The sequence below is a fragment of the Drosophila arizonae genome, chromosome X (genome assembly GCF_054131065.1).
Source record: "Drosophila arizonae isolate 15081-1271.41 chromosome X, UAZ_ARI_1.0, whole genome shotgun sequence".
NCBI lineage: Eukaryota > Metazoa > Arthropoda > Insecta > Diptera > Drosophilidae > Drosophila > Drosophila arizonae.
The window spans coordinates 26,442,087-26,464,783 of record NC_142927.1 but is presented as its reverse complement, the minus strand read 5'-3'; the positions used below and the strand labels follow the sequence as shown (position 1 = coordinate 26,464,783).

Below are 22,697 nucleotides of genomic sequence, written 5' to 3'. Positions count from 1 at the left end.
TTTTTTTTTCTAACTGCGTATTCAAACACTTTTTGCTCTTCGCTTATTGTCGAATACTCAATCTAGTCGAGCAGCGAGCAGCGGGCGGAAGTGCGGCAACGGAAACGGAAATGGAAATGGCGACAGATATTTGAATAAAAAAAATTATGGAAAAGAGATGTGCAGGAAGATAAAACAGTTATGCCGGGGGCTCCGAGCAGTTTGTAAATGTCAAGAATTTGTTTAAAACAAAAAAAAAAGAAGCACTTATACAACTTGCAAATAGGAAAATAAAACAAAAATACAAGAAATATATAGAAAATACGCGGAATCTAAAATAAACGTGAAGTAGACAAAAATACGTAACATTGTCTGTGTGTGTATGAGTGTGTGTGCGGGCGTATATATGATATACCTATATATATTTATCTATTGGTCTATCATCAATGTAGTTGCACAGAGAGCTTGTAGTTACATCTCTTTCTATTTATATAGCCCTCTCGCTTATGCACTCGCACTACTCTAATCGGTTGCCAAAAAGAGAGAAGCTGCTCTTACTAAGTAGTTCAATATTCATAGAGATATGCTTGACCTACAGCTATAAATTGTAAGGATCTACTAAGATCTATATCGATAGAGCGTAATACCGAAACATATGTACTTTGGGAATATTGGAACAGACTTCCAATGGATGCTGTCTCTACGAGCTACATATATGTATAATTCTTAGAGCTGAGTATGATCTCAGGCTGCTCGGGAATATATGTATGTGTACCCACAATAATTATATTCGTTACATAAACTACTCTATTGAATAATACAACCAATTGTCTTGTATGTGGGTAAAAAACTTCTATTGTTCATATTTTTGTACCGTAAAAATACAGATTTATTTATTAATATTTAATCATCTTCATATAACATAATTTCGTAATTTTGAGTGCACACCGCACGGGGGCCGCTACGGCGGCAGGAGAAAGGGGCGGATGCTGCGCTCAGTTCTACTGAAGCCGAAAGTCCTGCCCCTTCTCTTGGCCGCCTTCCTGATAGTCGGCTGAGCTATTGTGTGTGTGTGAGTGTTGTGAGTGATGTGTGTGTGCTTGTGTGTGTGTGTGTGTGTGTGTGTGTGCATGTATGCGTGCATGCTACTATCGAATCTAAATTAAAACTTGAACCTTTATCGCTAAGCTGTAACAACTCTCAAATTCGTTGGTCATATCACGGCATCTCCTCAGCCTAACCAGAAGCGAGTGTGTGTTGGGGCGTGCTTTCCTATGTCGGGGTGTACGTGTACGTGTGCGTGTGCGACTGTGGGTGTGCAGGCGTGTGGGGGGGTGTGTGTGTGTGGAGAAATACAATCTTATGGAACGTGGCCCCCCGTTTAGCTGCAGCAGCTGGCGGGCGTGGGATCCAGGCCGGAGCGCTTGGTGATGCTCAGACGTGTGAACTCCTCCGCGGTGGTCGGATGGATGCCCACGGTGTTCATCAGCGTGGGGATGGTCAGGCCTGACTTGAGGGCGGCGGCAAAGCCCTGGATGACCTCGCCGGCCACCGGTCCCAAGTAGTGCAGTCCATAGACGCGCTGCTCGCCGTTGCGCTGGGCCACAGCCTTCACATAGCAATAGCGCACGCTCTTCTGCGGTATGAAGAACTCCGTGGGCTTGTAGTAGCCGTGGAACACCTCGATCTCTTCAGCACCGTACAGCTTTATGGCATCCTCCTCGCTGAGGCCGACGCAAGCATACTCCAGCGGAGTGAACACAGTGGTGGCCACATCAACATAATCCATTCGCAGCTCAGAGTCCGCATAGAGGCGGCGGGCGAGCAGGCGGCCGGCTAGGACGGCGACGGGCGTTAGCTCCGGCTTGCCATAGATGATGTCACCGACAGCATAGATGTGCGGCACATTGGTTGTCTCTTCGCAGTCCACCTGGATCTTGTCCTTGTGCGTCAATACGCCAGCATTGTCCAGATTCAGGTCATCGACCAGTCCCTTGCGGCCAATGGCCCACAGGACTGTGTCGAAGACGTCGCTGTCCACCTCGCCGGTCTCCGTGTTCTCGTACTTGACCAGCAAGCGGCCGTCGGACTGCTTCTCGACAGACAGCGGCACCGTTTTGCGCAAGAATGGAATGCCGCGCTCCTCCATGGCGGCGGCCACCAGATTAGCCATCTGCTGATCGAAGCCGCGCAGCACAATCGAACGCACCATCACAGTGGGCTCGTAGCCGAGTCCCTTGAGGAAGCCGGCGCACTCCAAGCCAATGTCTGGAAGTTGTCAAATAGAAAGGCAATTAAGAATGTCTGCCTGGATTAGGGGCAAGCTCAAGTCCACTTACAGCCAGCGCCGACGACCAGGGTCTTGCCAGGCTCATGGTCCAGGCTGAACAGGTCATCGCTGGTGATGCCGTACTCAACCGCTCCAGGTATATTCGGATAACGGGGACGGCCGCCGACGGCAATCACGAAGGTCTGGGCGGTAATGGTACGCTCGCCGCCCTTCAGCTTGGCAGAAATCGTGTGCGAGTCCACAAAGGAGCCGAGTCCATTGATGTACTCGACTTTTCTGCAAGGAGAAACCAGGATGGTTAACAGAGACTCAAATGATGGCTAGATCGATCGTCTCATACTTGTCGCGCAGATCGACGCGAGTCACCCAGTTGACGGACTTGATGTGATTCTGCACCGCGGTGACGAGCTTGCTCCAATCGGGCTTGATTTTGTCGTCGACATTCCAGCCGTAGGCGGCTGCCTCGTGCACGGCCTCGCCCAGGAGAGCTGCCTGATGCATGAGCTTCTTTGGTATGCAGCCGACGTTGACACAGGTGCCGCCGACGCCCCACTTGGTGCCCAGGGGAGTTGGCTTCACGAAGTCCAGGCAGGCGACGCGTGCGCCATGCGCCACAGCCTCCTTGGCGCAGGACAGGCCACCAGAGCCGCCTCCAATAACAACCAGATCATAATCGTAGTTTCCTGTAAATACAAAGAGGACAGCAAAGGTCAATTAGCAATCAACTCGACTTGGCAATGGAGCAGGCCGAGCTACCCTTCAGCAGCTCGCTCAGCTTGCTGGGCCTCTGCTGCCTCTGGCGCAGTCGTATATCCATGTAGGCCGAGCGATATATGCTGCGTCCCTCAGCGGGCCGCTCGTCCGCCAGCGAGGCGGGCACAAACTCAAATAGATGCATTTGGCCGGCCACTGCGGCGTCGACTGCGCCTCGCTGTACTCCAACGAGCAGCTGGAGTTGTTTTGATTGTGATTGTGATTATGATTTGTGATTGTGATTGTGATTGTGTTGCGTTGTGTCCTCCCGGTGTTTAACTATGCACGTGTGTGTCTGCCCTCCGCAAATCAAAGTGGAGCAATCATTGTCGGCCCCGCCCTGACCTGAGGTTTGCTTTGGAATCCAATACGCTTGCCATGGCAACGACAACCGACTCCCCGACTCCCCGACACGCCGACTCCACGACCCGACGACGATTCGATTCGTGTTTGTGGTCGGCGGCAAGTCGAGGGGGATTCTAGTTGGATGGGGCGGCCAGAGAGCAGCCAGCCGAAAAGGTGTTGCCTAATTGGCGGTTGCTTGTATCAAAAGTGTGATATCTAATTATATTTCATTTATCGATTCGCTCCGTCTATCGATATAACAATGAACGACGGAGTTGTACATAAATAAATATTAATTTTAGAAATTATAAACAGAGATCGGAAAGATAAAAGCTTTTAGCGTTACTGTGTATCAGAAGTGTGATATTCAATTATATTTCATTTATCGATTAGATCCGTTTATCGATAGAACTAGGAACGACAGAGTAAATGAAGATCTCTTGTGAAATATGTACATATATTGATATTACAGTTTACTACAACTCAAGAGCGTTTCGTAAACAAATTGTATAATATATATATTTGCATATTCCGATATTTGTAAATGGCTAAAAATACAAATCATCCAATTGCTTGGCCTAGGCAAAAGTCCAATTGGAGCGGAACGATTCTGATAAGCGTAAGCAAATCAAATATCGAGACGAGAAATTAATAAAGTGTGGAAAGCTTATCGAAGCGTTATAATGAAATCAACTCCAGAACAACCATTTATGATAGAAATATGTGAAAAAATGATCATTCTTTGTACATACATATGTATACTATATATGCACATGTCTGGCGAATACATACATGCATATCGTATCGTGTCGAGGTTTAGCTATGGCTTATTGATATACAACAATAAAATATGCATAAATGATAGAAAACGACATGCCGAAAGCTAATTAAATTACGTGCTGCTGATAAAGCAGTCAGCTCTTGTAGATACCCCCGTTCCGGCACTCCCCTGACCTGACAACCAAAAATTTCCTTGTTAGCACCAAACAGCAAACACGTCACTAACTAGTTGACATTTACGATGCGAGCCCAATGGGAAGGGTATGCCAAGTCACGATTGCATTCCGATACGATATACAAACTCACGATGACGGTGTGCTAATGAAAGCGATGATAGTGATAGGCATAGTGACGTAATCGTCCGCTCTCTGCGTGCATCAAGAGGATGTGCTGCTTGTGAAATATCTGCTGAAAGCATTCAAATTCTCGAACATTCGAATTAAGTGGATCTTGCAAGATGCCTAGGAGAACGGCAACAACTTGCCATCCAGCTGCAGATATAGTTGTAATTACAGTTACGGTTAGAAAGCTGTTACCGTTTGCCCTCGAGCTGCCCTCTGCTGCCAAAATCTTTCTCAGTCGCGATCGTGACGCTGCAAAAATAGTTGTGTTTTTTGGCTTTATGGTGAGGATCAGAAATAATCGATTGACGGTTCGATAAGCTAATCATATGACGATACGTGCGTAGCGGAGCGAGGGAGCTAAACAATTATTATACAATAAGAAAAAAACCCACACACACAATCCAAATATGTGGCTTGAGAATGTGGTGGTACCAGAAGAACAGATAAAAAGTAGCGGGAATTACCTTTGATCGATAGAAGAGCGAGAGAGAGAGAGAGAGAGAGAGAGAGAGAGAGAGAGAGAGAGAAAAAGACAGAGAGTTGCAATTACTTCTTTGACCCTGCGGCTTTCGGATGTGTGGGGGGAGGGAAGCGGTTGTTGACTGGCTGGCTTACCTCGTACTGGTTTGACCTTGCGCACGGGCTGTTGGTACATGGCCTGCCGATCGCAGTGCGGATGGTTAAAGGGCGGCACATTTAGCCCGGTGTCGCTGGTCGAGCTCTCGAGCGAGTTGCGGCCGGTCTGCAAAGTTTTGCCCGGATTGCGTCCAGACTGTTGCGAGGTACGTCGAGCGCCCTTGTCCATTATTGTTGTTTGATTTCGTCGTTGTTGTGATTGAAAATTATTGAGTATGTAGTGTGAACTATTTGCAGCACTTGTTTTTGTCGTGCTTGACATTAAAATCGTCGCATGCTGGCGTACCAGCGTTACAGAGAATCTCGAATTCCACAGCGTGAGCGACATGATGAATGTCTATATACAATGTTTATATTACCGCTGAATCACGTTCCCCGGTGGTGCACAGTACACCGCGGTAACCACTTGATTGCTTTGAGTCTGCTAAAGTTATCAAGTTGTTTATTGCGGTACACGATCTTAGCAAAGTTTTCTGTTTTGTTGGCGAAATCACAGACACATAAGAAGTAAAAGGAAAAAACAGCGACGTCGTTGCTGCTCAGCGCTTGGAATGATTGGAAAGTGTGGGCAGCGACGCTCGCTACGTAACAGCAACAGCGACAGCGCAGTTGTATGCGAATGCGCGTCGAAAAGAGAATTCGATGTAGATGGCGGCAATAGCGGCTGGCATAGGGTCGCCGAGCTGTTTAGCTGACCATTGAAAAGAAATTCGTGCTCAAATTATTTACATAATTTGCATTTAAATAAGACACTGGAAAGAGCAACAGTTGGCTGCCACAGTCAGGGCTGCCACCTGGCCCAACTGGCAATCCTATCGGCAATGTATTTGGGTTTTGCGTATGGCTGGCAACTCTGTCAGCTGCCGGCCGCTGTGTAGAAGAGTTCGCATTTTTTGCTTATTGCGAAAACATACACACACACATGTTAGAGATAAACGTAATTAAAAGCAGCGTAGCCACCCAGCGCCTCGTGAAGCAACAATAGTGTAGCAGCTTGTGTCGTTAGTGTCAGTTATAAAGTTTCGACTGTTTATTGTCGCCGCTTAATCGCTCAAGTGCAAATAAACGATTAGATTTCCAGTGAAAACTATTGCACTGCAGGATGAACTCAATACTCATAACGGGCTGTAATCGCGGTTTGGGGCTGGGCCTCGTGAAGGCATTGAACAAACTGCCGGAGCCACCGCAGCATCTTTTCACCACATGCCGCAATCTGGAGCAAGCCACGGTAAGTAGTTTTGTCTAGTCATGTCTCAAAGGGGTGACTCATGCATCCCCCCACATCGAAACTACGCGAATAATTAACAAAACTGGCTACAGCAACAATATACATACATATGTATAACCCGTAACGCGAGGGAGACAGCAGAAATATTCTTGTCTTGTGGCATCACTTCTTATTCCGCTACTTACACTCACCTTTACCTTGCACGGGCGCCATGTTTTGCAGTTTGGGCAAGTGTTTTAAGCTAACGAACAGGATCAGCAATAGCTTCCAAATATTTGAGGAAATCGGTTATCAGTTATACTGAAGATGAACACACTCAGTACGGCACTTTAACGGTTAACAAAAAATAACAAACTTGTACTTGTCGAATAACAGTTAGCCAGCTACTGCTCTCCCGCGATACTCTCGCCAGCGAACGCAAATGCGAAATAAGCGGTAAACTTTTTGCTATTGCTTTTACGCTTTCGGTTCGATGCTTTGGTCGGTCTTTGCAGCTTATTTTCCAGTTGTGGAAAGCACGAGCTATCGATGTATCGCCGAACGTGAGTATCGATACTTTTGAGTTCGCAATGCGACTATTACATTAAGTTGGCCGCGTTCCACGGCATGAACATGCCGCGAGTTTTGAACAATACTTTATTAACATTCACATTGGTCTCATTTTACTTTTAGGATCTAAGAAATCTGGCCAAAGAATATTCTAATATTCATATTTTGGAGATTGGTAAGTGGATGCAGTCGTGCGTTTAGCCCAAACTAACATTTCTGCTCTCAACAGACTTGAAGAATTTCGATGAATACGACAAGATTGTTAACCAAATTGCTGAGGTGACCAAAGATAGTGGCCTTAACGTGCTCTTCAACAACGCTGGCATTGCACCCAAGTCTGTGCGTCTCGGCGCCACCAGGCAGCAGGATCTGATTGATACGTTGCACACTAATACCGTGGTGCCCGTAATGCTGACCAAGGCCTGTTTGCCGCTGCTTAAGAAGGCGTCCGATGCCAACGAGGCGGAAAGCATGAGCGTTAAGCGTGCGGCAATAATCAATATGAGCTCAATACTCGGCTCCATCAAGTCCAACACGGATGGCGGCCTGTTGCCTTACCGCGCCTCCAAGGCTGCCCTCAATGCGGTCACCAAATCGATGAGCATTGACCTGGCACCCCAAAAGATTCTGTGCGTCAGCTTGCATCCCGGCTGGGTGCGCACCGACATGGGTGGCAGCAATGCTCCACTGGATGTGACCACGAGCACCACAAAGATTGTGGAGACCATTTGCCAGTTCAACGAGTCGCACAACGGTGGCTTCTATCAGTACGATGGAGCAGAGCTGCCCTGGTAGAGCCAAGCGCCATAGTTAGCGTCTACACAGATCATATATCATATGTATATATATATTTTGTTGCTATCTATGTAAATTATTGTTGGTGCTAAAACAAATGCGTGGAAATCATAAGCTTGTTTTACATCCACAGCTGACGTGGCATTCGGGGCAGCCGTGCCAGCCCTGCCGACGAAATCTCAGTTAGAAGAGCTCCAGCGCAGGTCAGAGCATCGGCGGCTGCGATGATTGGGGCTGGCCATCGCCTGGTCCGTTCATGGGGTATGCAACGCGTTTGCGCAGGTCGAGCCGAGGTCGTCGATTGCCGCTGTCTCCACTCACTGGCGGCGGATCGTTCCAGCCGGGTGTGAGTGAACCTAAGGTTAGACGACCGAAATATGTTAACCAAAGACTTGATTTAGACTTGCCGTCGTTCAATTTACCTGGAAATGCACCACTGGGGGCTATAGTCTGCCCCATGGGCGGTGGTGGCTGCTGCTGTGCTGGCGGTGGTGGTGGCGGTTGCGGTGTCATGTCTATATTCACTTTGAATTTTAAATATACAAATATACACGGTTTTCCGCTATTGTTTCGCAGCCAAAACTTGGTGTATTTGCGCTTATTGTTGTTTTTCTCCTTTCGCCAAGTGTCAACAAATTTGTGTGCGCAGCAACTTTCACGCGTGAGCAATGCTGCGCGCAGCCAACTTCAAGTGAGAGCGCGAATTGCGCACAGCCAACTTAACACATTTTGATTTTGAAACGTTAATTTGATTAGGGAATGTTACAAACTGCCATCCTCAGACAGGTTGGATAGCCAACAGAAGGGATTTGTAGATTTCATTTGTTTGGCTAACTGTTGGGGCATAATTTTAATTACACTGTTATATAAGGGTCTCTAGGTGTAGTTTTATTTAACTCGGCAATACCACTGACCAAAGACCAAAGTGGCAATACATAGGCTGTTAATGGCAAAACTTGCGTTCTTTACAGTGTGTCTTACCTATGAAAAACATTTTAAAGGTATTCTTATATAGGTAAACCCTTTTTTCCTATTTGATTGCAGTAGCTTCAGGCAATGCAGCATTTGATAAAAAAAAAAAAAAACATTTTAACGCATTTTTAATATTGCCTTATGCGAGTGGTCGTAACGAAAGACAGAGGTATTAAGCTGAAATTTTTACATTACATTTCTTAGCCCATTGACGATATCAGTAGCTGCATCACATTAGCCTTGCAGAATGTATATACATACAGTAGTTAACCATTAACTACTTTCATTCAGCTGCATAACAAATAAAAAAAAAAAAACAGATTTTTTCATTGTTCGTTACTTTCGGTAAATAGCATTGAAATTGTAGGCCCAGGCAGTTGGATGTGAGCGCAGCCAACTTCAAGCATGAGTGTTTATTAAGCGCAGCCAACATAATGCATTTTGAATTTTAGCACGTTAATTTGATTAGGAAACCGTTACAGAAAAAACAGCACAGAAGCCATAAAGCAAAACAGACAAGGAGAGGCATATAGGGAGAGAGATGTGCCAGGAACGATGTGAAGCACCTCTTAGTATTACCTGTACATATAGAAAATGCAAAATAGGCTTTTATTCTTTGTGGTAAATGGAGGTTGTTTATAAAATTGAATAGTGTGAAATAATGTAGACCTAGTTTAGTATTGTCTTTCCGTACTTAATACATGATTTGTGTAGAATTCGTTGCTTCTCTGGCATCTTACAATAGCCGCTGTCACACGCACAAGAGTCTTGAGTCTAATCTTGTGCAGTGGCCAGCAGCTGCAATAAGCACCGTTCCCAAAGGATCTGGATTCTATATACTTGTATGATATATGCATGTACATATATCCTCTGTATATGTGGTAGATCTAACACTCGCACTGTAGCACTCGAAAATTTGGACTGTTTTGCTGTGGCTGGACGAATTTACTGCTTGGCTTGGCATAGTTTACGCCATTTCGTGAATTGTTGAATTAATGATAAGCCAATAGGGACGACATATGTTCCGGTTCCCAATTCTAAGTATGCGGCACTCGTTTTAAATATTTAAATCGCCTGCGGCGATACGATTGTTGTTGTTGTTGTCGTCGTTTTTTGTTATTGTTGTTGTTCCAATTTTTGATGATATTTTGTTGTATTCTTATTGATTTTCAATTGAATGCTTCAGTTTTTCTTGCTGTTGGGCTCCAATTTTCAAATGGAGCTCGATGAGCGCACAAAAAAAAAAGTTGTTTAAAAAATAAATGAATATATACATGGATAAATGGATGCATTTATATATATATATTGTATTTGTTTGGTGCTGTTGTCGTTGCTGTTTATGTTTATCCTTCTTTGTTGCTTTCACTGGCAGAAAAAAAATTAGTTGTTGCCGCTGCAGTTGCCGCTTAATTAACAATGTTTAACTGAGACATTGTTCTGGCCGCTTTGCTGCTTTTATAGTTGCATTCCTCGCCGCCGCTGCCGACGCTGGCGCTGGCGTTGGCAGCGCCGTTCGCATCCCTCGCGTAGCAGCAGTCGTCGCATTGCTCGCCTTACCTGCTACCATACACACACACACACACACACACACACTCAGACGCTTGCTCACACGCACACGCACGCACACTGGTCAACGGCGAAGTCTTACATGTGTGTGTTTGTGAGCTTGTAATATTATTAGACGTTCTTAGTGTGCGGGCAGCTGAGTGTGTTTGCGAAAGCTGAAGAAGAAGAAAACGAAGAAGAAGAAGAAGCAGCCGAGGCAGTGAAGGAGGGAAAAGAGCCGTTGCCTGCTTTTAGGTGCGCGGCGATTGCAGCAAATCAAAAAGAAATACAACAACAAGCGCGCAGCCAAATGAGAGTGAAGCGGCAGCAGCAGCAGCGGCAGCGGCAGCACACATATATTGAGGCAGGCTTGAAAAGCAGGCAATGGAAATATGATGCCGTTTACGTATGCGCCATGGCTAACTTCAATGTGGCTGCCCCATGAGAATTGCTGCAGCCTGAGGCCGAGAAACCTCGCGCTGCCACGTTCCGGAAAAAAAGCAAAATAAACGAACGCAGCTGGAATGAAAGGCACATGTGACACCTTTAACTGACCCCCTGTCCCTGCCCCAGCCCCTGCCTCTGTCCCTGCCCCTGCCCCTGCCTCAGCCCAACTGGCCCCAACCCCCAAAGCGGCCCCGCACTTGTATGGCATCGCCGTTTGGAATGCTTCGCTGCGCTGCGCCCGTACAACGGGACCTGGGGAATCTCAACAAGGTAACCAGCGGGCAGCAGCAGCTTAAAAAGACAACAATAGCAACAACAACAGCAGCAGCGGGGGTGAGGATGGCGATGGGGTGGGGGTGGGGGTGGATGTGTGCTAGGGGCTGTGCCGCTTAGCGAAAATGGCGCGTATCAAGTGACAGATTGTCTGCGGCAAAGAGGCCAACAGCTAGCCTAGTAGGCTTGCCGATATTTTGGCGGGATGGGGTAGGGTGTTATCCCCATTGCTGCTGTTGTTGTTCTTGTTGTTGTTCTTGTATTCGTTTGGCTTTCTTTGCTTTTGTGTTCCACGAGCTTCAGCTGCTGCTGATTCCACTAGCACGCGTTGTTGTTGCTCTTCATGTGAAACCATAATTTTCAAAGCAGTCGGCACACACACACACACACAAATAGACACACACCAACATACATACACACATGTATATATTGGTCACACTTCTTGACACCTTTCCTTTGCCTACCTCTTAGGCTGCTGTCTTGCTTCACACACACACACACACACTTGTGTTGTGGACACTCCTCAATTGGTAGGCATGCAAAATTATGGAAATCCTTGTCATACTACGCAAATCTCTCAAGGAGTATTGAGTGCCTGAATCTTGCATAATTATCAGCTAATTAGCTGGCCTTAACTTGTTTTAAAATGTTTATTAACGCTATACGGTGTACTCCAATAACCCCTTGTGAGCCTATTATTATTAGCTGGCCTTAACCGTTGGCTGTCTTACACAATAATATGCTATAATCAAGTCAAGAGATATGAATCAATCCTCTATATATTAGTATATATCTATACATATACAGTTCCACCTGTCTCTCCCTATCTCCATCGATATCTCTCAACATCTCTCTCTCTCTCTCTCTCTCTCTCTCTCTCTCTCTGTCTTTTACTTTCTTACTATTTGTCTCCATGTATTTTTCTGTTTGTCTCTCACTTCGTCTGGCTCCGTCTTTATTTCTATCTCTTTTTCTTTATATCCCCCCCTGCCTCTGTCTACTTTTCTCTGTCTCTCTCCCTCTCTTCCTATATTTCTCTATTCTATCTATCTTACTCTCTCTCTCTCTATCTCTCTCTTTCTCTCTCTCTTTCTCTCTCTCTGCTTGTCGGCGTATTTATCCTACAATTTGTATGAAATATTCAAAATTGATATTCATATTTATTATATATGCATTAAGCTATGTCAAGCATATTGAGCTGACTTTCATATAGCTCTATACCTTATATATGAACAGCTCGAGTAAAAAGAATTAAATTTATTATTCAGTTTTCATCTATATATGTCTATATATCATACATTTATATATGTATATGCCAATATAAAAGTCTTTACCTTCAATATCCTACCAAGCAATATCGAAACAAGCATAAAAATCAATATTTTTCCCCATGCCCAGCCGTTAGCTACTAGCTCTAAACTGTTAATAGTTAGTTGGGTGATTGGAGAGCCGAGTATTATAATTATTCTGCACACATCCAATAATAGCAAAGTTAAACGAATATCGAGCTAGACTAAATGCATTTCCATTATGCTCACTCACAATGCGAACGGAGTATATTGGCTTTGGGCAATTAGCGTCTCTATGCTATATTTTCCACAGTTTTCTAAGTGGAGATTTACAGTAAAATATTATTATTAAAACATTATTATTAAAATATTATATAATATATTATAATAGAGCTAAGACACCCGATGCCAGCAAGTGGATTACTGTTGCCTCGTCTACAGATATAATTATTAGTGATATGGCCCACCCATTTGGGCGTGGCATTTCAGAAGATATTGATTTTGCAATCAAGTTAGCTGAATTGCAGCGCTCTTTCACAATGTATATAATATTAATATATGTATTATGTATATAAATAAAAATATATATGTAAATTACAGTCCATATGCCCGTCTGTCTATCCGCCCCTCTGTCTGTTTTTCTATCCGTATGAACCGAAACCATTTCCCCGAACTTGAAGCTAAAGTTATATATTCTTCTAAAATATTCAGATTTACCCAATAAGCCCAAGTGTAAATCTGGACTTGCCTCACCTGGTATCACTAAACTTTCAATTTGTTTCATAAGTCAGCTGAAAAATGGTTGCTCTATGAGCTGAACTGAGTAGCTCCTTAAATGTCATTTCATTTGTGTGGCATTGATGCATTAAGGGTACCTTGGTAACACCCAACCGCCCACATAGCCGCCCACACAGCCACCCACACAGCCGCCCACACCCGCATAGAATGCAATTGACAGGATTCCTATAGCTGAGGTTAGTTCACAAAGAAGTTGCAACAGGAACTTGTTAAGCCTTGAGCTGTGCTCGTTGTCATGGGCATAATTCCTTCTGTATTCCGGTTTCAGATCAGGACAGCGAAAAGGAAAGCGCCTGCCACATCCAGGTAAAAACTAGACTCTATTGGTGGGTCATATTACATATTTTAGTTCAATATGAAGCACAGTTAAATTAAATTGTTACAGGTGTTTCTTGAACAAAATATTGTAAACAACTTTAAGACATCCAAAGATATACATTGGTTTGCTATATAATCTGAATAGATATGTTCTATCTGCTCTAGCTTTAATAAAAATAAATGGAGAATTAGAGAATAAGTTAGAGAGAGAGAGAGAGAGAGTGAGAGAGTGTGAGTGTGGGAGAAGGAGGCAGAGAGGTAGAAAGATAGAGAGAGAGCGGAAGGGATAATAATTCTATTTTGGCTAAAAATAGTTCTGAAAAAAGTATCAAGAAAGCTATAAAAAATATATTGGTTTGTTAAGTGATATTCCATTTCGGTTGAATCAGAGAGAAAGAGTGAGAGAGAGGGAGAGAGAGAGAGAGGGAGAGATAAAGATGAAGAGAAAAAGAGAGAGATAGAATGAGAATAGTAATATACCGATAGATAGATGTATGGAGTGAGAGAGAGATGGGGAGAGAGAAAAAAAGAGCGGAACGAAAAATAATTGAAAGAGAGAGAGAGAGAGAGAGAGAGAGAGAGAGCAGGAACAATGAGATGGAAATAGGCTGAAATTAAAGGAAATTATTAGATGAACAACCAGAGAGAGAAAGACATACACTTAGATACACTTAGAGAGAGAGGAACAAATAAAATATAGGGAATAAACAAAGTAAGAGAGGTCAAGAAAAAAGAGAGACAGAGATAGAAATAGAGAATGTGGGTAAGATAGACAGTTAGAGAGAGAGAGAGATATATAGAGAGAGAGAGAGAAATGTAAATGTAAATCTTGTTCACTTTGTCATTTTCAGGGTTACATATTTGGTTAGAGGGCTGCACTTCGTGTTTGGCTGGGGCTGATTTGTGGTGCGTGGTATGCACGTCAGACGTGTCCTTAGCAGCAACAACGGCAACGGCAACGGCAACGGCAACTGCACGAGGCGACGAGGCGACGAGGTCAGTGCAACAAAAGTGCACGACGCGACGTCAATGCGCGTTCAGCAGCAACAACAACAGCAACAACAGCAACAACAACAGCAACAACAGCAACAACAACAGCAACAACAGCAACAAGAGTCGAAATCAATGTTGTTGCAGCAATGGGGCAAGGCGGGGCGGGGCATTAAACGCTTTGCTTAAGCGTTTATCTAGGACACGCGACTTTGTCTGGGCCTGGCCTCGGCTGGTGGGCTCGCCAGCTGAGCCACCCAAACATCCCGCACGCCGCACGCCGCACGCCCCACGACTCGCCCCCGCCAAACTGTTGATGACGTAGCAGACGCTTGTGGTCGGCTCGGCTTTTTGGGTCTGGTTTGGCTCGACTTCGGCTGACATTGTCGTTGCCTCGGCACTGGGTTACTGTGTTGCTGCTGCTGCTGCTGCTGCTTGGTCCTGACCTGCGCCTGGCCGTGTAGCCTCAGCCCCGGCCCAGATGCTGCCTATGACGTCAGCAGGCTCGGCTCGGCGGGTAAATGGCCTCTGCCAGCTCAGTCACATGTTGCTGGCACGCAGCCACAACACACACACGCACACACACACACACACACACACACACACACACACACACATTCTTGCAGCGCCCGTTGGCAGGCAGCGACTGTTGCTGCGGTTACTCTCGTTGCTGTTGCTGTTGTTGCTGTAGTTGGCATCCGTATTTGGCTGGCTCAAACTCCCCCGCAACATAGTAAATTGTTTGGCCAAAGTTATGTCACAAGTTCACATTTCAGCAAACATTGCTCACAGTCATCGAGACTCTTTAAGTGAATCGGCCAAAGCTGATTTTCTGCTCAGCCATTTCCGGAGTTCGGCTTGTGTCTCTCTCTATATTTCTCTATCAATTTTCTGCAGTCGAGTTTCAGTTTAAGTTCCTGATGGCCCCAATAGCCCCAAGAAGATATATATGTATAAATATAAATTGTTTTGCTTTGGCGAAGTTAGCTTGACATTTTCAGTGGGAAATGATTAGGGCCAAGATTTTTGTTGGCAGTGAATATATTTCGTGTTTTTGTTAACAGCTATAGAGTTTTGATATGTGATATACAGTAGAATCCAGTTATGACGATTCTGTTTATAGCCTCCTCCCCAGACAAACTTACTTGAGCAAACTTATAGCGGTTCTTGAGCGTAGTTCTAGCCGGATTCTACTGTGTTTTCCTGTCTCTGAAAAGTCTTTACTTGTAAATTTGTAGATAAATATAAATAAGTATATAAGGTAGCTGTAAATGTTGCACCGTCAGGCCAAGTCGTCTCTATGACCTGTTGACGTCAAGTTGCATCTCTCCTTCTTTTTCTCCCAATCTCTCTTTTTCACTGTCTTCCACCCTCTCACTGTTTCCCATTCTCTTTCTTCCTCAATATCTTCTACTTTCTCTCTACCTTTTGCGTATCGTGCAGTAGCCTTCAAGCTGGAGCCCTCTTCAGCTTCTTTCTCTTCGCTAATCATCTTTCTATGTGCACATTTACTCCATTTTGACGTCTACTTTGATTTCGCCGATTGCTCCTGCCAGGTAAGTCTTCTCATCTATTCAACTAACACGGAAGAGACTTTGCTCTGTGCCGAGCTTTGTTTTGATGATAAATGTTGCAGTAGATTCACGAGACGATCTTTTACATAATATTCATGGCCATCTCTTAACAACTTTTAGCGAAGCAGCATTCAAAGATTCATGTGTCCCATGTAACAAAATGGTGATATGGGTCACTATTTTCATATTGTAATTTAAGAAAACGACAGCAGCTCAGTAAAGATCGCTATGGCTCTCCTGTTTTGAACTTGGCATTGATTTCTGTTCTCAGTTCATGAATAATAATAAATAATCCTTTAGTACTCCGAATTTATGTATAGCCTCAACCAAAATTTTGATTAAATAAATTACATTATTAAGAAATGTAAAAAAGAAAATTCCTTATTTCCACAAAAAAAAAAAAAATCTTGTAATTCTGGATAGGAGTTTTAGAGCTTTTAGTCGCTTAATAAACCTTTGCATGCTTTAATATTAAATCTGAAACATTTAACACTTAGTTGCTTTGCTGAGCTTTATGCAAACATTGATTTAAATCTGTGCGATTCAAAAGTGAATCAAATTTGATTTGAAATTCTTTGCCTTCAGTTTGCATGGGGCTTATGTATAATTATTTTTTTTTATTTCTTTTTTTTAGCCACTTTTGACGCATTATAAACAATTGAGCATTATATCATTAAGATTGAATATAACGGTAAGTGATGTACCACAATCTAAAACGAGTATATGGCCCAATATAGAGTCAATTTGAATTATTTTCAAGGGAACAAAATGAAAGTGTATATGTATCAAAATAGATCGCGACGTTTTATATAATAAATATTTCAATAACCATTTGAATTTTAATATAATTATTAAAGTCAATTAAATATGAAATCAATGTGATATAATAATATTTTTTAATATATAAGAAAGCATACGATTCATTTCGTTTATATGCGCCGGAAAGTATGCTATAAAATTGCTTGAGATTTAATTGAGATTTAATTTAATTAATTTCGACTTGATTTGGACATGGTTTCGTCTTGGAATCTATCTTATGTTCGTTATAGCTTGACCTATGTCAGTTACATCTCGTCACTCTCTCAACCGATTTTATGTTGTTCTTTATATTATACATATTAAATAAATTGATATCAAGATAAAGTTGCTCAAAATTTAGCACTATAAAAGAAAATAAAAATAAGGACTTCTATTTTTACATTGAATTTAATACATTTTAAAACTTCCTTGTTTTAGATCCCACGATAACTTCGACCTGTTGTTTTTGTTGAACTTGTGCCGCACAGACGAGCTCAACGTGTCAAGTTTTTGATTTTCGAACACTCAAAACTTGATTAGTGGAACTCGCTCGTAGGACAGCCAAATGTGGATATGGTATGGATAAGGATTGGGCTCTTGAGCAACTTACCCAGCCATCTCTTAATAAATATTGAACAAGATATGGATAAACGGAGGGGGAGAGCGAGGCACACACATTTCAAAATACACTCGAAAAAAAATTAACATACAAAAAATAGTTTTCTTTAGGTTTCTTCTATTTGTATATAGAATTCGTTCTTTTTGACCAAGTTCACAGTTTTGAGTTTCAAGTTGGAGTTTTCGTCGTCTTCGCAGTTGGCTCGAATGTGGATGCTTGGCTGCGGTCAGAGAGATTGACGAACTGGCTGGCTTGGAGACGCATTTCCGACTGATGTTACCAACTGCGCCAGCTTCAAAATGTAAACCCATTTGCTCCAATCGACGCTGGCAGCGACGCCGGCAGCGACGCCACACCGAATGTCCTTTGCAGCCCCGACAACAGCGCTGCCGCTGCTGTCGTCGCCGTCGCCGTCGTCGTCGCCGACACTTTCCTCCCCCACCCCTGCCCTCGGCTCTGGCACAGCAGTCGGCTGGGCTGCTGTCTCTGTTTCTCAATGAAAACTCAGCTGTCTGTCCCCTCCCGCGGCCTGCCGCATATCCTGTGAATGAATGCCAGCTATGACGTCATCCGAGCCAGACCAACACCAAAACGATGCGAATATAAAATCTCGATTCGTGTGCGCTTTCGCTTTCGTTTTCGCTTGCGCCTTCGCCTCTGCCTTCGCTTGTGCGTGGCGACGACGACGTCGACGACGGCGGCCTCGCCAGTAGGTCACTGTGTTAGCAGCTAGCATCCAGCATCCAGCAGACACAGAATCGATGCCCCGCCTGCCCTGCCCAGAGCTCTGCCCCGATGACGAAGAGAGCGTGTTGAATGATTCTCGGCTGCTGTTGTTGCTGCTGGCACTTGGAGCCTGGAATTTGGTTTTGGTTTTGGGTTTGCTCTTTGCGTGCAGCCTGCGATGACGTCGACACCTGTTTGACCATCGTGCGCTCACACACACAGACAGACACAGACGCACACAGACACACACACACACACACACACACATGCATGTGACACTTTGACCTTATGGCTGCCTGAAGTGCTGCTCTGTTGCATATTGTTGGTCCAGGCATACCCGCCCGCGGCATGCGTGCCTTGCGTTGCGTTGCGTTGCGTTGCGTTGCGCTGCGTCCGACCTTCGCATTTATTTTTAGTGCGTTTCTTTTTTGTTGTTTTTGCATCTAAAAATAGCTAAACGGGGTCAGCGCCAGTCGAGCAGCAACACAAGTTTGGCGAATGCTGCAACTTCACACCAAATACACACACACACACACACACATGCACATACTCACAGCTTAAGAGCTGCTTGAACGCCAACTGCCAATCGTTAATCAATTTGAATTGCATTTGCATATGCGTCACAGAGAAAGAGGGAAAGAGAGAGAGAAAGATTGGTTAAAGGGGCCGGAGGGGTAAAAGTTATGCATGCTGCTGATTGCAGCTACATTGTGGCATGTTGCATGCTGTCTTGCCAGATAAGAAAGAAGGCGTGGCCGAGGGCGGGGACGCGCACAGACGAATCTCGCAGGTCTTTAGTGGCCGCTAGTCGAAATATGTATTTTTTCTTATGTGCCAGCATAGACTTTATCTGAACTATACTATAAATACTATTGAATTTGCTAGCATATATAGCTGCTATATATGCATGCATGTGTGTGCACATACGTCTGTAGGTAGCTGTTGATGTGATGTTATGTACACACATGCTGTGAGCATTGCAAAAAACAAAGCTTTGAATTTCAGGAAAAATGCTATGCTAGCAAACACCTTTCTATAGAATATAAAATATAAAACATAAAATATAGAAAATAAAATATAAAATGTAAAATGTAAAATATAAAAAATAAAATATGAAATATAACATGCATATACATAACATAACATGCAAAATATAAAATATAAAAATAAAATATAAAGTATAAAATATAAAATATAAAACATAAAACATAACATGTAAAATACAAAATATAAAATGTAAAATATAAAATAAAAAATATGAAATATAAAATAAAATATAAAGCATAAAATATAAAAAATAAAAAACACATGTAAAATATAAAATATAAAATGTAAAATATAAAAAAATAAAATATAAAATATAAAATGTAAAATAAAAAATAAAAAATATGAAATATAAAAATAAAATATAAAGTATAAAACATAAAAAATAAAATATATAACACATGTAAAATAGAAAATGTAAAATATAAAAAACAAAATATAAAATATAAAATATAAAATATAAAATATAAAATATAAAATATAAAATATAAAATATAAAATATAAAATATAAAATATAAAATGTAAAATATAAAATATAAAAATAAAATTTAAAAATAAAATATTAGTATAAAATATAAAATAAATAAATATAACATTAAGTCTACATATACCTCATCGCATATAGTAGATAGGGTATTCAATTAGGTAAAAACCATTTTAAAACACTGAAAATACATTTTTATATGAAAAATATATATGTATGTATATATTCATATATATAGGTATATTATACCAGATGTTTGTATAGAAAGCAGCTTGCCAAGAAATTATGAATTCAAACTATTTTCTTGTTGCTGTTTTGCTCCTTTGTCTGCGACCTTATGTTGGCGTTATCTTAATTGTAGATCGATAAAGTCTCTTGACGTGAAACTGATTAGAAATTGATTTACTACAGTCTTCTATTTACTCAGTTTGGGAATACAAAATTGAATCTCAAGTGATAAACCAACATATTTTAAGTTAGGTGAATCATAAAAAACTTATTTTCCCTTTATTCGATTATTTTCTAATATTTTCATCGTTTCTTCTCTCGTTACTTTCTTGTCTTTGCTTTTCTTTTGGTTTCTTCCATTTTTTACTTATTTCTTTTTTGTCTTCGCTTCTATTTAATTTTTTTCTGATTTCTTTTCCTCTCATTTCTTTTCAGTCAAGCTTTAATGAGCTTCGTATAAGCTTCAGTAAGCTTTGAAATCGTACTTGACTGAGCTTTCATAATTGTCTAAGTTCTTGATAGACGTTTATTCATGCATTGTGATTTAGCTCCGTATTCGCTTCTTTAATATCTTATACTATATTTCTGAAAAAAAGAAGGAACAAAATTGTATGTAGATACTTTTGATAATAAATAGAAATGCAAATATTATTTATGCAGTCAATTCACTTATCACTGCCAATCGGAAAATGGAAAATTTGTATTCATTGTCCGCTCAATGTAGATAGCTAATGAAATCAATTTAAAATCCCCCGAGAGTCGGGAGCTGACCCAGAGAGAGTTTGAGCAGCACTCACAGTTGCATTTGCAACTTTTCGATCGTGAAGTGGGCACGTGCCATAACAATCTCAAATTTCTCCCGCATTGCATTGATGGCCTTGATGGCTCTGAATATGAGAGCTATTTTAAACTGAATACGGAAAATACTATCAAGAAATGTAAGAGTACTTAAAAAAGAAAAACTGAGCGGTGCTTGATTTATAGATACCCTGACTTACTCTGTATATTTTTGTCCCTATATAGATATTATTTTAGCTTCTGCCTTGATGGAAAGAGAGAGAGAGAGAAAGAGAGAGAGAGAGAGGAAGAGAGAGAGAGAGAGAGAGAGAGAGAGAGAGTGAGAGAGAGGGGGGGGGGTATCTGAGAGTGGGTATCTGGTATCTGGTACCTCTCACACGACATTAACAGAACGTAGATCGTTGTACATCGATATGTTATCGATAAGAAGGAAATGTAATGATTTATCACCAAAAAAGATTAATTTGTGCTGCAGAAGGCAAGAGCATATATGTATATATATCAAATGTAATTTACAAATTTCATTATGATGATTATGGCTGAACAGAGGGACAGAGAGACAGGTCAACAGGTGGTCGAAGAGATAAGCAAATATGGTTCTGATCAAAAATGTATATAAATTATGGGTTCTTATATGCCTGTTTCTTTATGGTACGACTTCCAGGATTCCCCTCCTCAATGCGTTTAGTGAATGGCATATTTAAATGTATATTTAAATCATGATTTAATATGTATCTATTAATTATAATAATATAATAACAATAAGAAATAACAAAGTTTATAGGCTTCCAGTTGATACGAATCGACCACTTATCTTCGGTAAAGTGCGTTTGGCCACTCTACACGTGTACAGGGTATATGGAAATGCAATGGATGGAAATTGTATCGCAGCAAATTTTGGAATTTAATATGCATCATTGTTGTTCTTCAATAGTCGAGTGATTGGCAACAATGAATGCGTGAAACGGCTAGAATTTTATTATAAGTTATTGCGGAATGTTTAATGACTGCTATACAATACACAAGGAATTCGTGGAAAAATAAAGGTAGTGTGGAAAGGAACTTGTATAGTATTACACTGAGGTAGTTACAATACATTGAATAACCAAAGAGTATATGAAATGGACACACAACATGGAACATGGAAGGAAACTTGATGTAAATATGAAACATGGAATGAAGTGGACTAGAAGAGGCTGCGAAATATCACAGATCAGAGTGAAACATGGATAAAATTCACTCTGTGAAAGAAAAGAGCAAGTGGAATTGATTATGGGTAAGGGAGAGAGTGACGTTGTGGTGCGTCACAAAATGAAACATGGAATGAAACGCAAGAATATGACAGTAAAAACGTTTCTGAACCAAAAATTGATATGGAATCCATTGGAACATGGAACCACAAAATAAAACATAGAGTGGAAAATGAATGAAGTCAAATGCGGAACATGCCATGAAACTCAGATGGAATACAAGAGGAAACATAACATGCAACGAGGCTTACATAAGGAATGTAGAACGAAACTAATGTGGAATATGGTATGGAACACAATTAAACCACAAATGCATAAAGTGAAAAATGGAACAAGTCTCAGTGGAACAGCCAATGGAAGACTACAACTGATTGATCATTTCAGATCCATCATTATTGCTAGAGATAAGTGAAAAGTCTGTTCCATTGCCAAAATATTCACTTGCAATTATTCATCATAATTAGCTCTGCTTAAGCTGAGTTTGTGGAATTCTATAAATAAATCCAATGCCATCAGATGACGCTTGCTGCCAGCTAATTAAGTGTCCATTGCGGACCTGGCCAATGTTCCATGGACACACGCTCGCTCTCGCTCTCGCTCTCTCAGTCTATGTGGAGTGACCTCGTCTAGCTGTGGGCGCACTGTGATTCCATTGATGACGCGCTTTCATTCACAAAACGGCAAGTGCAGCAGTTCAAGGCGAGCCCTGGAGCGGGCTGCCAGCTGCCAGTTGCTAACGTCAGAGAGCGCTGAGCCGCTTCGGGATCCAAAGTTCAATTGGAATCCATTGCATCTGTGCGGCATAAGAGTTAAGCGCTGACCTTGCCGACGGGAGTGGCAAGGG

At 42.2% G+C, this 22,697-nt stretch overlaps 3 protein-coding genes across 5 annotated transcripts; 1 reads left to right on the top strand and 2 right to left on the bottom strand.

Annotated features, from left to right (window-relative positions):
- Window positions 1–16: 16 nt before the first annotated feature.
- Window positions 17–6,841, bottom strand: Trxr1 (Thioredoxin reductase 1). 3 transcript variants are annotated; one of them, XM_018014770.2, is made up of 4 exons: window positions 6,553–6,841; window positions 2,610–2,952; window positions 2,319–2,545; window positions 17–2,247 (listed from the first exon to the last, which is right to left on the bottom strand). In XM_018014770.2, the coding sequence occupies exons 1-4, from the start codon at window positions 6,566–6,568 to the stop codon at window positions 1,361–1,363; spliced, it is 1,473 nt and encodes a 490-aa protein (XP_017870259.1). In that variant the 5' UTR covers window positions 6,569–6,841; the 3' UTR covers window positions 17–1,360. The 3 variants fall into 3 exon arrangements, with proteins under 3 accessions (XP_017870259.1, XP_017870258.1, XP_017870256.1); XM_018014769.2 differs by having other exon boundaries at window positions 6,547–6,840; XM_018014767.2 differs by lacking the exon at window positions 6,553–6,841 and adding an exon at window positions 5,107–5,710.
- Window positions 5,994–7,813, top strand: sni (SDR family oxidoreductase sniffer). Its single transcript, XM_018014784.2, has 3 exons — window positions 5,994–6,355; window positions 7,028–7,079; window positions 7,134–7,813. Exons 1-3 carry the CDS (start codon window positions 6,230–6,232, stop codon window positions 7,697–7,699), a joined length of 744 nt encoding a protein of 247 aa, XP_017870273.1. The 5' UTR covers window positions 5,994–6,229; the 3' UTR covers window positions 7,700–7,813.
- Window positions 7,736–8,398, bottom strand: LOC108618686 (uncharacterized). Its single transcript, XM_018014792.2, has 2 exons — window positions 8,122–8,398; window positions 7,736–8,055 (listed from the first exon to the last, which is right to left on the bottom strand). Exons 1-2 carry the CDS (start codon window positions 8,210–8,212, stop codon window positions 7,904–7,906), a joined length of 243 nt encoding a protein of 80 aa, XP_017870281.1. The 5' UTR covers window positions 8,213–8,398; the 3' UTR covers window positions 7,736–7,903.
- Window positions 8,399–22,697: the final 14,299 nt, after the last annotated feature.

What these genes read in the sequence shown, in the direction of transcription:
- LOC108618686 (XM_018014792.2), bottom strand. Translation starts at nt 8,212, where the DNA reads ATGACACCGCAACCGCCACCACCACCGCCAGCACAGCAGCAGCCACCA. An exon ending in CCCCAGTGGTGCATTTCCAG is followed by an intron (nt 8,056 to 8,121) that starts GTAAATTGAACG and finishes GTCTAACCTTAG; the next exon opens with GTTCACTCACACCCGGCTGG.
- sni (XM_018014784.2), top strand. Translation starts at nt 6,230, where the DNA reads ATGAACTCAATACTCATAACGGGCTGTAATCGCGGTTTGGGGCTGGGC. An exon ending in GCAATCTGGAGCAAGCCACG is followed by an intron (nt 6,356 to 7,027) that starts GTAAGTAGTTTT and finishes TTTTACTTTTAG; the next exon opens with GATCTAAGAAATCTGGCCAA. An exon ending in TATTCATATTTTGGAGATTG is followed by an intron (nt 7,080 to 7,133) that starts GTAAGTGGATGC and finishes TGCTCTCAACAG; the next exon opens with ACTTGAAGAATTTCGATGAA.
- Trxr1 (XM_018014767.2), bottom strand. Translation starts at nt 5,455, where the DNA reads ATGTCGCTCACGCTGTGGAATTCGAGATTCTCTGTAACGCTGGTACGC. An exon ending in CAAGGTCAAACCAGTACGAG is followed by an intron (nt 2,953 to 5,106) that starts GTAAGCCAGCCA and finishes TTGTATTTACAG; the next exon opens with GAAACTACGATTATGATCTG. An exon ending in CGCGTCGATCTGCGCGACAA is followed by an intron (nt 2,546 to 2,609) that starts GTATGAGACGAT and finishes TTCTCCTTGCAG; the next exon opens with AAAAGTCGAGTACATCAATG.